Source organism: Monodon monoceros, unplaced genomic scaffold (assembly GCF_005190385.1).
Source record: "Monodon monoceros isolate NGI ecotype Baffin Bay Population unplaced genomic scaffold, NGI_Narwhal_1 Super_Scaffold_18, whole genome shotgun sequence".
In the NCBI taxonomy this organism is placed as follows: Eukaryota; Metazoa; Chordata; class Mammalia; order Artiodactyla; family Monodontidae; genus Monodon; species Monodon monoceros.
Window position 1 is genome coordinate 48,029,299 of NW_021703774.1, and position 18,630 is coordinate 48,047,928.

An 18,630-nucleotide genomic window follows, 5' to 3' on the forward strand; every position below is an offset into this window, starting at 1 on the left:
GCCTCTGAACTACAACTCAAACCACATTATGGTTAAGAGTATATCAGAATATCTAAATGAGATGGTGTCACCCAGTTAAGATACTTTCTGTATCTGTATCCATCATATTTCTGTCCATTATAGAAGTTACTAGCTGCAACTTGCAGCAGGAAAATAACTTATATTTGTTCATGTTAAAGGGAGAGGCTATTAACATATTTATGTGAAATCTATAGGTAATATTAAAATATTTATAAATAGCTTTAGTATCTTCGGTCATTACACCTGAAACAAGTATATTGTCCTTTGCCCAGTAACTGTATTTCTAGAAAACTGTCAAAATTTTGGTAAATCCAATCATTTAAATGCAGGCCCGCTATTTAAAGGGATCCTATACTAAATTATTTTGTAAAATATATTACTTATTAATTTATTTATTTTGTGAATAAAACTGTTCACATATTGAGCTTAAACTGTCCCTGAATTATAGTTGTTTAAAAAGGAGCAAAATTTACTAATCACTTTTAATCATTTTTCTCGTTCTTTGATAATGCAGGGAAGATGATCAAAATGACCAGAAGGTGGCAATTGTTAGGAAGAGGACATGCAGTGATCGTAGATGATGCGTAGAGTAGATGATCAACTTCTGTATTAATTGAGGGCTCTCTGTACAGGTTAGCCCTTAATATTATCTCACTTTTAGGCAGCATCTTTCCTATAGTATATTTTCAGTGACATCTGGAACTGAAAATGTAAGACTGTAATTCTACAGTAAAGTTTGTTCTCCTATAAATAATGAAAGGAGTCAAGAAAGATGTCGCTAGAGAAAAGTGGAAGCCAGATTGTGAAACAGTAACACCGGCTCTTCTGATTCCCACTTAGGTTTTTTTTTGCCTTTCAGGATCAGAATACGTTTTATTTTAGTCAGTCAGGCACGATTGCTTCTCTTGATTTTATTGTCGTTTTTAATGTTTGTGCTCATGAGTTAAGATTTTTATGAAGTTAATACATGTAGATAGTTCAAAGGAAATCAAATAGTACTATAAGTCTTAAAACAAAAAATGTACTCCCTTATCTGCATCCTTCTCACATTTGATTTTAGCTCCCTTGAGGCAAAAACTTTCAGTACTTTTAGTTGTTTCTTTTGCAATTTACCTACGTAATTCTAAATAATATACTTGTATCTCTTGATTTTGCAAGTCTAAACATTATTGATTTTCTTCTATGTTATATTAGGATTTAGCTCTTTTACTCATCTTCCCCCTCTCTCTCCCCACCCTCTTAACATAGTTATATCACAATTTTTAGTGTCAGTTTTCTGATTGCATCTCTATTATATCAGTGTTTTTATTATTATTACAAATTATACTATAATTAATGTAATATAGTCAATTATGATTATAATGTAACTATATTATTATGACTATGTAAATATTGTTTGTTGCTGAGCTATGGGCTGTACTATGTGTATTAGTCAGCTTTTGCTGTAGTAAAAACAAAACAAACAAAACCCCAAATTTCAGTGGCTAACAACATTTATTTCTTGCTCATATTTCAAAAGCCTTGGAACCAGTTGAGACTCTGCTGGCTTCTACTAGCCTTGTTTGTGCTCAGTTCATCTTGATTTCATATGTCTTCTCATTCTGAGATCTAATCCCAATGGATAGATAGACCCTATATGGGGCAGACAGTAAAGGCAGACAGAACCAGACCCCACAAATACATTTAAAGCTTTCCTTGGATGTAGCATGTGTCACATCTACTCACATTCCTTTGTCTAAAACAAGTCACAAGGCCAAGCCCCAGGTCACTATAGTAGGAAGTCTGCTTTGATTGCAGGGAAGCAAGGCAAGGGTGGAAAGGGAATGAATAAATTATATAATTATGAATAATGCAATCTACATAGCATGGTACAACATTTTGTTTTTCTTAAGCTTAATAATGGCCTTTTTTTTTTTTTCTTGTTCTTCTGTGTTCCTATTGCAATTCTTTCCTCAAATTGCCCAGTAGAGGTCTTCTCTGTACAGTCAAGCGCATCAGGTAATCAATCCCATGGTTTTTTTTTTAGCAATATTCCTCTGGAACCCTCCTTCCTTCTTCATCTCTAAACTGGACTGGTTGTTCTCTAGGCCTCTCGCATAGATGTCATTCTGGGATTATGCTTTACCACTGTCTTTGGAATTCTCTTCCCCTTTTTCCTGGATTTTTCTATTTTGTGGATCCCAGGTCTTCATCTTTTATCGTTTACTTCTGTGTTTTGATGGAGTGTCTCCTCCACTAGCGTCCTCTTTTATTTATTTCCTGGTTTTGAAGGAGCATTTCCTTTAGTAGCTTCCTGGGTAAATGTTTTGAGATATTCCTTGTTGAAAATGTTTCTATCAGAGCTCTTGGTGTATTCCATATGCTCAATAAAGATTTGATGAATTATGAGTGAATGAATAAGCAGAAGCAGCATAGTATAATGGTGATGAGCTGGACTACCTGGGTCTGAGTGCTAGCACTGTCACTTCCTAGCTATATGACCTTTGTCAAGTTTGTTCTGTCTCAGTTTCCTAATGTGTACAATGGGAATAATAATAGTACCTGTGTCAGAATTGTTTTGAGTATTATATATAAGGCACTCAAGCAGTACCTGAAACACACATGCCAAGCACTCAAATGTTAGCTGTCTTGATTATCCTTAGTGAATAATATGAATGAAGGATGATGATATAATGAAGAGGAAGGTACAGAGATTTCCCATATGACCCAACATTATTAACATGGTACTTTTTTTTTTTAAAACCAAGGATGAACCTACATTGATATATCATTATCATCCAAAGTCCATAATTTACTTTAGGGTTCCTCTTGGTGTTGTATATTCTATGTATTTGGACAAATGTATAATGAAATATTCATCATTACAGTATCATACAGACTCTTCACTGCCCTAAAAATCCTATGTGCTCTGAATATTAATATCCCCCACCCCCCTGGCAACCACTGATCTTTTGGCTGTCTCCATAGTTTTGCCTTTTCCAGAAGGCCATATAGGGCCATATAGTTGGAATTGCATAGTATGTAGTCTTTTCAGATTGGCTTCTTTCACTTAGTAATATGCATTTGAGTTTCCTCCATATCTGATGGCTTGAGAGCTCGTTTCCTTTCAGCACCGAATAATATTCCATTGTCTAGACGTACCACAGTTTATTTATCCATTCACCTCCTGAGGACTTTTCTTGGTTGCCTCTGAGTTTTGGCAATTATGAATAAAGCTGCTATAAACATCCATGGGCACGTTTTGTGTAGATGTAAGTTTTCAGTTCCTTTGGGTAAATAACAAAGAGTACAATTTGTAGATGATACGGTAAGAGTATGTTTAGTTTATTAAGAAACCACCAAATTGTCTTCCAAAATGGCTGTGCCATCTTGTATTCCTCCCATCCATGAATGATGCTCTTTTGTTAGGTACATACACGTTAAGAATAGTTACATCTTCTTGGAGAATTGACCTCTTTATCATTATGTAATACCCTTCTTTATCCCTCATAACTTTACTTACTTTGAAGTTTGCTCTGACTGAAATTAATATAGCTAATCCTGTTTTTCTGTTGTGTGTTAGCATGGTATTTTTTTGTCTGTCCATTTACTTTTAATCTATATGTGCCTATATATTTCAAGTAGGTTTCTTATAGACAGCATATTGTTGGGTTGTGTTTTTGATCCACTCTGACAATCTGTCTTTTAATTGGTACAGTTAGGCCATTGACATTCAAAGTGATTACTGATATAGTTGGATTAATATTTACCATATTTGTTACTGTTTTCTATATGTTGCCCTTATTCTTTGTTCCTGTTTTTGTCTTCCACTCTTTTCCTGCCTTTTGTGGTTTTAATTGAGCATTTAATATGATTCCATTTTCTTTCCTTTCTTAGCATATCAGTTATGCTTTTTTTGACCTTTTATAGTGGTTGTCCTAGAGTTTGCAATATACATTTATAACTAATCTAAGTCCATTTTCAAATAACATGATACTATCATGGGTAGCATGAGTGCCTTATAAAAACAAAATATTCCTAATTCCTCCCTCCTGTCCCTTGTATCATTGCTGTCACTCATTTCACTTACATAAAAGCATACATAAGCATGTATATATGCATACTATATATGCATGTTTGTATATTAGTACACACATAAGATATATATGATACATAAGCATGTATAATCAAATACATTGTTGCTATTATTTTGAACAAACTTATCTTAGATCAATTAAAAGTAAGAAAAATAAAAGTTTTTATTGTACCTTCACTATCCCTGCTTTGATGCTCCTTCTTTCGTTATGTAGATCAGCTTCTGACCTGCATTATTTTCCTTCTCTCTAAAGAATTTCTTTTAACATTTCTTGCAAGGGAGGTGTATTGGCAACAGATTTCCTCAATATTTGTTTGAGGAAGTCTTTACTTCTCCTTCACTTTTGAAGGATAATTTCTCAGGATACAGAGTTCTAGGTTAGCAGGGGTTTTTCCTCAACAGTTTAAATATGTCACTCCACTCTCTTCTCACTTGCATGGTTTCTGAGGAGAAGTCTGATGTAATTCTTATCTTTGTTTCTCTATAAGCAATACGTTTTTTTTCCTCTGGCTTCTTTCAGGGTTTTTCTCTATCTTTGATTTTCTGTAATTTGAAAATGATATGCCTAGTGTAGTTTTTGAAGCATTTATTTTGCTTGGTGTTCTCTGAGCTTCCTGGATATGTGGCTTGGTGTCTAGCATTAATTTGAGGAAATTCAGTCATTGTTTCAGGTATTCATCTGTTCCTTTCTCTGTTTCTTCTCCTTCTGGTATCCCCATTATGCATACATTGTATCTTTTGTATTTGTCCCGTAGCCCTTGGATATTCTGTTCTGGGTTTTCTTTTTTTTTTTTCCCCAGTCTTTGTTCTCTTCACTTTTCAGTTTTCGAGGATTCTATTGATATATCTTCTATCTCAGAGATTCTTTCTTCAGCCATGTCTGGTATACTAATAAGCCCATCACAGGCATTTTTAAACTTTCTGTTACAGTGGTTTCTTTATCTCTATCATTTCTTTTTGGTTACTAGGATTTCCATTTCTCTGCTTACATTGTCTGTCTGTTCTTGCATGGTGTCTGCTTTATTCATTAGAGCCCTTAGCATATTAATCATAGTTGTTTTAAATTCCCAACCTGATAATTCCAACATCTCTGTTTCATTCTGATGCTTACTCTGTTTCTTCAGATTGTGGATTTTTTGCCTTTTGGTTTGTCTTGTAATTTTTACTGATAGCTGGACTTGATATATCAGATAAAAGGAACTGCTATAAACAGGCCCTTAGTAATGTGGTGGTGAAGTGTTGGGGAGAGAAAGTGTTCTATGGTCCTATGGTTCGGTCTCAGTTTTGTAGTGAGCCTATGCCTCTGGACTGGGAATCTCACAAATGTTTCTCTTTTTTTTTTCCTCCCCCTTTAGTTGGGACAGAATGGCTGGAGTGGACTGGAGTTGGGTATTTTCCTAACCCCCAGGTCAGTTAGGCTCTGATAATACCCCAACAGGTTAGGTGCTGGTTAACCAGTTTCCCCTGAAGGCAGGCGGTTTTGAGAACAATAGAGCTTTGGCATATTTCAGAATGGTTAATTTCCCTTCCCCCTGCCAGAAGCATGAGGGAATGTTTCTCTGACATTTATTGTGGGAACCTCGTCAAGCTCCTAGAAGTAAATCTCACACTATTGGGGGGGGTGCGGATAGAGGGGTTGAGTAGATGCCCTTGGAGTTTTTAACCCTCAGAGTTGTCTGCACTGTGCCTCCAGCAATTCATTAATTACAGTCAGGTTTTCTTACCTGGCTCTGGTTCCCCAGGTGGTTTCCACTTGTGAGGCTCTGCTCCAGGATGTCGAATTCATCTGTCTCTCTAGTCTCAGGGGCAGTGGTTTGCCCTGTGTCTTTCCCTTTCTTATGGATCTAAGAATTGTTGATTTTTTCAGTCTCTTCAGCTTTTTTGTTTGTTTGTTAGGATGGAGTGGCAACTTCCTAGCTCCTTATATATGGAACCGGAAACGAAAAGCCCACTTAACTTTTCACGGTCACTTTTTCACTGGAAATGATTGTGTATGTACTATATTAACCCTGTTAGAATTCTCCATCTTTCAAATAATACTATTTTATACAGTGTGGGTTATAGTTTACAGAGTACTTTCCCCACATTTACAACTCTGTAAGGTACTTTCACTTATTACCGTGTTGTCTTTACGACAGCCCTGTAAGGTAGATGTTATCCTTATTTCACAGACAGGAACTATTTCAGAGATGTACACATTACTTGTTCGAATACATATAACTGCTAAGTGGAAATGCAGGTCTGAGAGAGTTCTTTCCACCACTGGATTTAAGAAGGATGATCAGTTTCCAGTCAACCCTGCTACTGTTGTGCTCTGATTTGCAACAATTTCTTTTATAAAATAGTCAAATCCACCTGTGACCTCTGCAAGGATCATTGGGCAGCAGTGATAGGGATAAAATAAATGTCTAGAACTCAAATAGCTTACACTAAACAACACCATTTTTGTGTGAAAATAAAAGTAACACTTGTAAAATATCTTGCTTCTGTCATTTAGTGACTTTGATATAGTACGGTTTCCCAGGTCTTCCAGTTTGTTACCCATGCAGCTGCCTTTCCCCCAAGTCTGCCAGAACACTTGTGTTTCCATGAACAGATGAAGTGCTTACACATTCATAGACTGAGACGCCCAGAATTCAGTTGGGTTCTCTCATTGCTCCAAGCAGATTTCTGCCCTTTCAGCCATGACAACTCAGGCTGGGCTCTAAATACTGATGGCAAGTCCTTTTATTATTAATCAGGGATTTGTATGAATTAATTTAAGAACGTGAGGGAGGTGGGAGCTTAAAATTAACATCGTAAATAAAATAAAGGGTACTGCTTCATGACACTTAAAGCTCTAGCAAATAAAACAAGTTTGCAAGCTTTGATGATGGATTAAAAATATATAATCTCAAAGTTAAGTTGCTAGCTAAATACTTTTAACCCCTTTATCAGAAAAAAGACATTTCCCTACTATAATAAGTTGGGTAACAATTACAATTTTGAAAGGATATCCTGGTCTTCTAGGTGTTTGTCTAATATTTGAGCTTGAGTTATTTCACTACTCATTGCCTAAGATTCTTTGGAATGGTATACGACTTTATTTAAAATGTTCATTCAGCAGATTCAGCCCATTTCAGTCTTTCCCTGAGATGATTAAAAATTACATTTATTGCACTTAAAATTTTTTGTGAGCACATAGAGAAATTTTAATTATAGTCATAACACGATAAGCCACATTTGCACTCCCACATATTGAAATAAACATAATTATATTGCCTAAAATGCTTAGAATCTATAGCTATCATAGCACATGAACATATATATATATATATATAATACCTTTTAAAATATTCCTATTCTATAATGAAGTTATTTTATTATGCAGAAGTATAGTTCCTGGTGTGTATCTTTTATTTAAGTTGTAATTGCTACAGATATAGTAAGGCATATATTTCTAATTTGAGAAAATTACGTGGTGTTTCCTACTGATATGGTGATTAGGACGCTGTCTATATTTCATGTAATAAAAACAGTTTTGTAGTTATACTTACTATTCAGGACGCTATAGGTTCCAAGTTTATAGCATCATGGTGTTCTGTGTACTCATTTGTTATTTAAATTACAGCTTTTATTAAATTTTTTAATCATTTGCAGAAATGTTTGGAAATTGAGGTGTAGATAATATGAAGAGAAATGTGAAGATCTAAAAGCTTATACATTTTTTAAAATGGTGCTTCAATTTTTATTTTTTGAGTCAGTTAATATAACTCTTCACACATGCCACATATTTATAGTTCTTCCAAGAAAATATCTTGGATGATTTAAATAATTTGTAAAGTGTACTTAATGTATGAACAGAATATTTCTTATCAGTCATCAGGCACATATTATGTCTGCACAATTCTTGTTACACAATTTATTTCTCAGATTAGTGCCATATACAGTAGACACTGAATACGTGCTTCTTAGTGATATCTAAATAATATTTTATTTATTTCTAATTAATTTATTTTTGGCTGTGTTGGGTCTTCATTGTGGTGGGCGAGCTTCTCATTGCGGTGTCTTCTCTTGTTGCGGAGCATGGGTTTTAGGTGCGTGGGCTTCAGTAGTTGTGGCACACGGGCTCAGTAGTTGTGGCGCACGGGCTCAGTAGTTGTGGCGCACAGGCTCTAGAGCGCAGGCTCAGTAGTTGTGGTGCATGGGCTTAGTTGCTCCGTGGCACATGGGATCTTCCCAGACCAGAGCTTGAACTCATGTCCCCTGCATTGGCAGGTGGATTCTTAACCACTCTGCCACCAGGGAAGTTCCTTAGATAGTATTTTAAACTTTTACATTAATTTAAATTTGTTTTAGAACAAATGTAGCAATATAATAATATTTGAATGAATTAGATGACATTATTCCAGTGCAGCTATCATCACTCCCCCCAGAAGCATTCATACAATTCATTGGTTTTTCCATAGATTTTTGTCTAATACACTCAAAAATTCCTCTTTTATTGAGCTGCTACTTTAGTTAAGTTCTTTCTGTCCTTTTGAAGGTCTAATTTTATACTATTTTCCATATGTTCATTGATTCTTTCAAATACTTTGAAGAAGATCACCTTTCTCTTGACTCCATTCCGTTCTGCACTTGCTTTGTTTTAAATTTGTGGCTCATGTCAGAATACAGTTTACATGCTTTTGGTTTGAGAAACTGCTGCAAAATCTGGCAAAACAGACAGTACTAACCTAACAAAGAAGCAAAAGGTTTAAGAGGCAGAGTCAGTGTGCTAAGGCTCAATTTATGCTTCTATTTAAGAAAGGAAGGAAAAAATGCATCCTCTTAAATAACTTTCTACACTTGAGTATATGTTAGTTTGGTTATGTAGTTGATTAACATATTAATTTGAAGGAACTTTATTCACACTAATAATTGAGAAATGCATTCTAAACTGTCAAATTATGCTCATTTGTATTAATACAGGCAGCACCATTTAAAAATCAAGCCTATGGTAATACTTTACACCAGAAACTCGTACTTAATGCAAAATGAGAAAATAGTGAAAGTCATTTAAATCTTATGAGCTTTGGCAGCATACTTTTTTTAAAAATTTTTTATCATGGTAAAATATACATAACAAAATTCACAGATTTAACCATTTTCAGGTGTACAGTTCTGTGTCATTAAGTACTTTTACATTGTTTAACCATCACCACCGTTTTATCTCCAGAACTTTTTCGTCTTCCCCAACTGAAATTCCGGACCTATTAAACACTAACTCCTCATTCCTCCCTTTCCCACAGCCCCTTGCAGCCACCATTCTACTTTCTGTGTCTGTGAATCTGACTACTCTAGGTACTTCGTGTAAATGGAATCATACAATCATACACAAGCTCTCTTGAGACTGGCTTATTTCAGTTAGCATAATATCTTCAAGGTTCATCCATGTTATAACATGTCAAAGTTTCCTTCCTTTTTAAAAATGAATGATAGTTGTATGTATATACTGCATTTTGTTTATCTAAATATCCATCTGTGGACAGTTGGGTTGCTTTCATATTTTGGCTATTGTGAATAATGTGGCTGTGAATGTGGGTGTGCAAATTTTTGTTTTTTTCCAACACTTTATTATGAAAATTTGTAAACATACAGGAAAGTTGAAAGAATTTTACAGTGAACATCTATATCTCTACCACTAGATTCTACCACTAGTTATTTTACTATGTTTGCTTTATCAATATCTAGCCGTTTCTCCATCCATCAATTGATCTGTGTTTTTGATGCATTTCAGAGTATTTTATAGACAATAAATTTTCTTCTAAATGCTTCAGCATACATATCATTAACTAGAGTTCAGTATTAGTTTGGTTCTTCTTTTAAGGTAACGTGTATATATACAATGAAATGCACAAATCTGAAGTGCACATTCAATTAATTTTGACAAATGCACATACCTGTGTAACCAAAACTCCTGTCAAGATATAGAACGTTACTGTCACCCCAGAAAATTCCCTCATGCCCCATCCCAGGTGGTTCTTTCTCCTAATCGTACAAAGGTAACCACTGTTCTGATAATTCTTCTACCATAGATTGGTTTTGCCTGTTCTAGAACTTTATATAGATGGAATCATAATATGTACTTTTTTGTGTAAGGCTTCTTTCATTTAGCATAGTGTTTTTGAAGTTCATTGATATTGTCATATAGATCAGTATTCTTCCTTTATATTGCTGACTAATATTCCATTGTATGAATATGAATTCATCGTAGTGTATTTATCCATTATCTTCTGATGGACACCTGGCTGCCTTACTATTATCACTGGATTACTTATTATTTTATACAGGATGAAGTAATATCTCCCTTGCTTACTCCTTAACCCTTTAGTTACTAACATTATGGCTTAGTAAATGCTTATAAAGGGAGTTTCTAAAGTAGTGTATTTAAAATCCTTCTGAATTCCCTGATAGCTCAGCAATACCATTTCCTTTTACCTTAGATCTTAGCCAGTGAAGGAGATCAGGTATTCACTTATTTTAAATGTGTATTAGCTTCCATGCTAGCCACATCTTGCGATCATAAACTGCCACCCAGTCCTACTGCTGTCTGAGTTTTTGAAAGAACGTTGTTGGTTCACTAATGAGAGGTGGGTGGAGGTAGGAGGCTTTGTGTAGTTTCTGGTGGTTGCAGGTGGGGGAGTTCTCACTGTAGCCAGCTGCTACAATGGCAGCAGCAAAGGGTAGAAGATAGGGATAGGAGAGAGGAGGCAGAGACACTACAGGTTATTGGTAGCTGAAGTCAATCAATTGTAAATTGAAACCCAATTTTTTGGAGAGAGAAATTCAAGTCAACCTATTTGCAGTATTTCACTTAGTAATTAGACAGTACTATACCATACCATCTTTGATAAAATGGCAACTCTTAACAAATTTAAACATACCAACTTTGCCATGTTTTTGTCTACTGTATGTATGGTGTACATGCTTTGTTTGTATCTGTTCTCAAAATACCCTAAGAACATCGAGTCATTTTATAATACCATCTCTTTTCATTTAATTTGTGATATCCAGGAGAAATCTAATTTTTAAAAATTCTGCATGGTTTAAGAACAAGTAACCAAGGATATCAAAGAAGCATATAAAATATTAAGACTCACTCTGTATTTTCCAGAAGGTATGAAAGTAATACCACTTAATAGGTTAGCTGCCACCCTGCACTTTCCAAGCACTTTAGAGTCATTCATCTGTCTGAGGTAAGACGGTATTTGCACCCTTGGTTAACAGATGGGAACTCTTTCTTCCCCGCTATGTTTTACTGTATTTGAAGTCCAGAATTTATCCAGAGCTCTCCAACCAGTGCTTGTGGTTTTCTGCTGACCTAACAAAGATTCCTTTTAATATTGGCTTTCCCCACAAATGTCCCAAATAGTTCTGCGATATTCTTTCAGAAGTTATTAAAACTAGAAGCAGACAAACAATTGTCAGCTTTTGTGGTAACAGTAAAAATAAATTTAACTTGAAAATTTGTAAGAGATTATATCATTCATAGAAGATAAAACAATTTTATCTAAAAATACGTAAAGTATCTCATAAGTTTGTATAAAATCTTTAAGCAAATATAAATTTAATGTGCACCTAATTGATGGTTTTCCTTCTGGAAGAGAAATTATGGAATCCTGTATCTAAACTAATTTAGTAAATTTAATAATTGCATTATATTGGTCCATATATGTTTATGGTTAACAAAGAGAAAGGAGAGAAACCACAGGTGTTATTTACTGATTTTATCAGTAGGGGTTATGAGGATAGATAGATAGATATGCAGATATCTTCTCTGCAAATTATTGGTTATTTATTACTTGAACTAATAATCTTAGAGTATGTTTACAGGAACTCTACAATTTGAAGAAGTAAAGAGTTATCACATTCAGATACCTGGTTGTGCTGATCTTTGTTCATTTAAATGCAGGATATTTGAAGGCAAAAATTCCAAAGCCTGATTTACTTTATCTATGCTTATTTACAAGTATGTTTAATCCTGCTCTTGTTTTTGAACTTCTTAATGCTGCATAAAAATATTAATCATTAGGTGGTCTTAATGTAGCTATCTTCAGCCCTTCTGCAGAAAGTCATTATCAGAGAATTCATTCTAATTCAAGGTTAATTAGTGTACCATTAAAATAATGTGTTACAAAAATTAATTACATTGCAGGTCAGAAAACCTGTTAAAAAGCATAGTGTAAATGTCTGAGAGCACATCATCCTCCTTAAAACATTGCTATACAAGTGCCACCCTTCTAGAAAATATATCCAAAGTGAAAATCACTACTGAGGTCCAGTCATAGGTGTTTCGTCTAAAGTAAATTTTTGGCACCACATATGGGAAATTTAAAATATAACTCCCCATTAACAGTAAAATGCGTTGCTTGTCTGCTTTCCCACCGAAACAGCTAAGGATTTATAATTTAGCATTAGTCTATGTAACCCTATTGGGTTAAACCTAAGGAGAAATCAGGAATCTGGTTGAGAAATAGAAATTATCTGTATATCTTGTAGTAAAAATACTAGATATATTAATATTATGTTTTCTTACTTAACTATTAGGTACTTCTGGTAGGTTCCCTGTATAAGTCTATCAGGCATCATTTTAACTATGTAGTAATTCTTGTTAATAATTTAACATAATAGCCATAAAATGTACAGTTAAAATTAGAACTAAGAATGATACAGACTTTGACATTTTATCTGATTATTTTAATGTAAAAGCTGTGAAACAATTACATTGAACTATAAAATATTTTATACATTGGTATTAGTTCTGAGAGTCTAATTAGAATATCTATTCGTATAGAGGGTTTTGAAATTAGTGCTCTAGTAACACTAAATCAGTACACATTAGAGCTGGAGAACATTTAACATAGGCAACTCTATTCTCTACTCCACAATACATTTTTTACTTGGCTTTTAGAATTGTCTCCATTTAAAAAATTTTTAGTGGGCTCTGAGCAAAGTAGTTTTGCTGTTACAATAAACTGTGAATGGTTTGCCCACGTTTTAAAATGTTTTGCTTCCCTTCCTCTTTGGATTTTGTGTAAGCCTATTGCAAAACAGATATTCACAGGTAAGTAAAAATAAATTGAGCAAATGAAAGAAAAAGAAAAGGACAATTTGTAAGGAAGAAGTTGTCTTGCTTTTTGTTTGTTTGTTTCACGAATAGTTCCTGGTTTGATTAGTTGAACTAATAGGTATGTGAAGAGAGTCTGTAAGGTGAAGTGTGTGAGTTTAGAAAAGCTTTCTTGAAAAGTGCTTTTTACTTTAAAGTCATCTTTGTCCCAGCTTATATCTGCTTAAATCTTTTCTAAAATGACATAAAGCAGGGATTTCAACTTAATTTGGAAAAACATTCCATTCTTTAAAAAATGACATCACTACCACCCTGAAAAAAGTAGTGTTAAGCCATACATCACTCATTTCTTCAGAAAAGCCCTTAGCTTTGGGGGTTTTGTTTATTCTTTGGACTGAGTAGGCTCCTTTCATTAACTAAACCAAGATGTCTGACAGTGGAGAAAAGAATTAACACATTGAGAGTAACCGTTCGTCCTTGGTAGACAACAGTTAAAATTAATGTTTCATATTTAGTACTTTTGTCTCCTGACAGTTAATATCTATTCTGTTTTACAAGTGGCTTTCACAGTCAGCATTTGAAGACAAACACTAGCAGACTTTACTAATGTTTTGGGAATGTTTCAGGGTGTAAATTTGGGATATGAAGGGGAAATGCTTAGTTTCAAAGTGATTAAATTTTCTTACATTTTAAGGAATAAACTTGAGTAAATTTAGATAAACTGCATTTAGATTATGATCTCTACCTAGGTTTAAGTACTTTTTTTTTTTATCCATAGGGTTTTTTTCACCAGAAGTGGACATAATTTAAAACTATCTCTGACCTTTATAGAGTACTTTAAAATTTACAAAGCATTATTTTGTAACTCATTCATTCAACAAATGTTATTGGTATTATTGTTGTTAGTGTTACCCCCACGCTGTGGGTGAGGAAGCTGTTCAGGCTGAAGAAAGTCACTGGGCTAGTACAGAACAGATTCCAGAAGTAGAACTCAGGACTTTCTATTGATTTCCAGTCTGCTGATTTTCCCATAGAACATTTTATATCAATCATTCTTAGAATAGTTAATCTACATTTTTGCATAGTACTCTGTCTTTCTTCAGACCTTATATCTTTTATATGGTCCCACACTGGATTAACAAATTCATTTATCTTTTTCTGTGTTTTTAGGGCAGAGCTCTACTCCATTGGGCTTGTGATCGAGGACATAAGGAACTAGTCACAGTCCTGCTACAACATAGAGCTGATATTAACTGTCAGGTAAGAGTGATAAAAAGGGAGCTTTTTTAAAAAAATTGGGGTAAAATCCACATAAGATAAAATTTACCATATTAACAATTTTAAAGTGTACAGTCGAGTGGCATTTAACAATGTGCAACCATCACTACTGTCTTGTCCTGCAGCATTTTCATCACCCCAGCAGTACGCTTTGTACCCATTAAGTGGTCACTCCCTATTTCCCCCTCACTCCAGACCTTAGCAACAACTAATCTGCTTTCTCAGTGGATTTGCCTCTTCTAGATATTTCATATAAATGGAGTCATAAAATATGTGGCCTTTGTTTCTGGCTTCTTTCACTTGGCATATTTTCAAGGATTATCCATGTTGTAACGTGTAACAGTACTTCATTCCTTTTTGTGGCTAAATAATATTCTGTTGTATGGATAGACCACATTTTATCAATTCATCAGTTGATGAGCAGTTGGGTTGTTTCCACCCTTTGGCAGTTGTGAATAATTGCGGTGAACAATTTGTGTACATGTTTTTGTTTAAACACTTGTTTTCAGTTCTTTTGGTTCTGTACCTAGGAGGAGAATTTAAGTTATATGGTAATTTGATGTTTAACTTTTTGAGGAACCTCCAAACTTTTCCACAGGAGCTACACCATTTTACATTCCCACCAGCAATTCATGAGTGTTCCAGTTTTTCCACTTCTTCGCCAATACGCATTATTTTTCTGTTCATTAGCCATTCTAATGGGCATGAAGTGATATCTCATCATGGTATGGATTTGATTTGCATTTCCCTAATGACTAATGATGCTGAGTATCTTTTCATGTACTTGTTGACAGTTTATATGTCTTCTTTGGAAAAATGTCTATTTAAGTGTTTCACCCCTTTTTAAACTGAGTTGTCTTTTATATTTAAGATCTAAAAATTCTTTATATATATTCTGGACATTAGACCATTATCAGATGTATGATTTGCAGATATCTTCTCCCTTTTCGTGGGCTGTCTTTTCGCTTTCTTAATAGTGCCCTTTGGTGCATGTAAAGTTTTTAATTTTGATGAAGTCCAGTGTATCTATTTCCTTTTGTTGGTTGTGCTTTTGGCATCATACCTAAGAAACCTTTGCCAAATCCAAGGTCATTAAGATTTACCCCGAAATTTTCTTTCTTTCTTTTTCTCTCTTTTTTTCTGACTGTGGCAAAATATATATAACATAAAATTTACCACTTTAACCATTTTAAGTGTACAGTTCTGTGGCATTAACTACTTTTACGGTGTTTAACCATCACCACCATTCATCTCTAGAACCTTTTCATCTTCTCCAATTGAAACTCTGTACTCATAACTAGCTCCCCATTCCCCACCCCACCCCCTCAGCCCCTGGCAGCCACCATTCTACTTTCTCTCTTCATGAATTTGACTACTCTAGATACCTCATACAAGTAGAATCATACAATATTTGTCCTTTTGTGACTGGCTTATTTCGCTTAGCATAATGTCTTCAAGGTTCGTCCCTGATGTAGCATGTGTCAGAATTTCTTTCCTTTTTAAAACTAAATAATGTTGCATTGTATGTGTATACCATATTTTGTTTATCCAGATATCCATCTGCAGACACTTAGGTGACTTTCATCTTTTGGCTGTTGTGATTAATACTTCTATGAATATGGGTAACAAATATCTGTTTGAATCTTTGCTTTCACTTCTTTTGAGTATATACCCAGAAGTGGAATTGCTGGATCATATGGTAATTCTTCGTTTAATGTTTTGAAGAATCACCATACCATTTCCACAGTGGCTGCACCATTCTACCTTCCCATCAACAATGCACAATTGTTCCAGTTTCTCCAAATCCTTACCAACACTTGTTATTTTCTGTATTTCTGATATTAGCCATCCTGGTGGGTATGAAGTGGTATCTCATTGTGGTTTTAATTTCACTTCCATAATGATTAATGATGTTGAACATTATTAATGTTGAACAGTCAGTTTTGGCCATTTGTATATCTTCTTTGGAGAAATGTCTATTCATGTCCTTTGCCCATTCTTTAATTGGGTTGTTTGGGGGTTTTTTGTTGTTAAGCTGTAAGAAGTCTTTATATAGTCTGGATATCACCCCCTTATCAGATGCATGGTTTACAGATATTTTCTCCCATTCTTTGGGTTTTCTTTCACTCTGCTGATAATAGGGTCCTTTGATGCACAATAGTTTAAAATTTTGATGAAGTTCAACTTATGTATTTTTCCTTTTGTTGCCTGTGTTTTTGGTGTCATATCCAAGAAATCATTGCAAAATGCCACACCATGAAGCTTTTTCCCAGGTTTTCTTTAAGAGCTTTATAATTTTAGCTTTGTTTTTTGACCCAAGTAAAAGGTAACGTAAGGGTCCAGCTTCATTTTTTTGCATGTGGATATTCAGTTTTCCCAGCGCCATTTATTGAAAGGCTGTCTTTTCTTCACTGAATGGTCCTGACACCCCTTGTCAAAAATCACTTGACCATATATGCAAGAGTGTGGGATCTCTATTCTATTCCATTGGTCTATATGTCTGTCTTTATGCCACTACTACCCTGGTTTGATTACTGTAGCTTTGTAGTAATTTTTGAAATCAGGAAGTGTGAGACTTCCAACTTGTTTTTCTTTTTCAAGATGGTTTTGGCTATTCTGGGTCCCTTAAGTTTCCATATGAATTTTAGGATGGATTTTTCTAATTCTACAAAAAAGTCATTGGAGTTTTGATGGAGGTTGCATTGAATCTATAGATCGATTTGGGGAGTACAGGTTTCCCTTGCTCTCTGAAAGTAAATCATTCCTACGAAACCTTTTGTAAGCCAAAATGATGTAAAGCAAAGAAGCAATTACCTTAGGACACATCTTGCTAACGAACGCACAAAGTAAACTGAGATAATGCACAGACGCTCACACAGTTAAAAGTTATGGTGGCTTCGTGCTGAGATGCACAGTGTAGTTCCTGGAGAAGGGGCTAGATGGTGCTGCTCTTAGTGCTCAGGGTACGCGCTGCCTCTACAGTAGCCAGCTGCAAAACAAAGGGCGAGCACTGGTTTTCACCTTTTTTTGTAAAAGCAAAAATCGTCTTCAGATTTCTTTCGGTTAGCAAAAACAGGTACTGATGTAGGTCTTTAGTAAAAGTGAAGTGGCATAAAGCAGACTTTTGAAAAGCGCGAGATACCTGTATTGTCATCTTAACAATGGTAAGTCTTTCAATCCATGGAATGGCCTTTTTTTGTGTCTCTAATTTCTTTCAGCATTGTTTTATAATTTTCAGTATACAGTACGTTTGCCTCCTTGGTTTAGTTTATTCCTGAGTATTTTATTCTTTTTTGACACTATTGTAAATGAAGCTATTTTCTAAATTTCTTTTTTTGATTATTCATTGTTAGTGTTTAGAAATGCAAGTGATTTTTGTGTGTTGATTTTTTTATCCTGCAACTTGGCTGAATTTGCTTATTAGTTCTAACAGCTTTTTGTGGAATCTTAAGGGTTTTCTACATATAAGATATGTTCTCTATGAACAGAGATAATTTTACTTCTTCCTTTCCAACTTGGATGCCTTTTATTTCATTTTCTTGCCTAACTGCTCTGACTAGACCTTCTAGTACTGGGTTGAATAAAAGTAGTAAAAGTGGGCATCCTTGTCTTATTTAGGAGTTTGCTTTTTAATTTAGTATAAATTATTCTAAAGATAGATACAAAATGCTTTTCCTTTACGTAATATTTGTTGGCATATCCCTTCCACTTTAGTCCCCTCGGCCTCCTGGGCTCACCCTGAACTTTTCATCAAGTCTGAAATTTTCAGTTCTAATTATACTCTCCAATTCATTTCACTCTAAATCTCTTATTTGACTTTATGGAAATCCTGAGTCCCTTGACTGATCTGCCTTCTCCCATTTTAGTTCATTTTGTCCACTCTCATGCAATTATCCTCACCTTCATTCCCATTCCCTGTTTTTCAGCTATGGTAGCCACCTGGCAAAACGCCTGCCTTCTGTACAGCTACACTCTGGGTCTGGGCAAAGCTAGAAAAAAAAATTACTCAGCCTGGATATTATCATAAATCATGGTATCCATCTTTAATTTTGACTGGCAAGTCTTACGGTCTTTCTTATTCTCACATTTTCCCTTATTTCACAGACAAAATAGAAGACCTCTTTATCTCCAACCTGTCTCTCAGCCAGTAGCTGCAGCAACATATATT

General features: G+C 34.8%; 1 protein-coding gene across 2 annotated transcripts in view; it reads left to right on the forward strand.

Moving 5' to 3' along the window:
- The window catches only part of ACBD6 (acyl-CoA binding domain containing 6), a 223,456-nt gene that overhangs the window by 82,557 nt on the left and 122,269 nt on the right, over window positions 1–18,630 (forward strand). The window contains exons 6-7 of one of the 2 annotated variants that reach the window (XM_029229803.1): window positions 1,990–2,019; window positions 14,355–14,444. In XM_029229803.1, the coding sequence (XP_029085636.1) occupies window positions 1,990–2,019; window positions 14,355–14,444 (120 nt within the window). The remainder of the gene's footprint in view (window positions 1–1,989; window positions 2,020–14,354; window positions 14,445–18,630) is intronic. The other variant, XM_029229804.1, reaches the window with a different exon arrangement.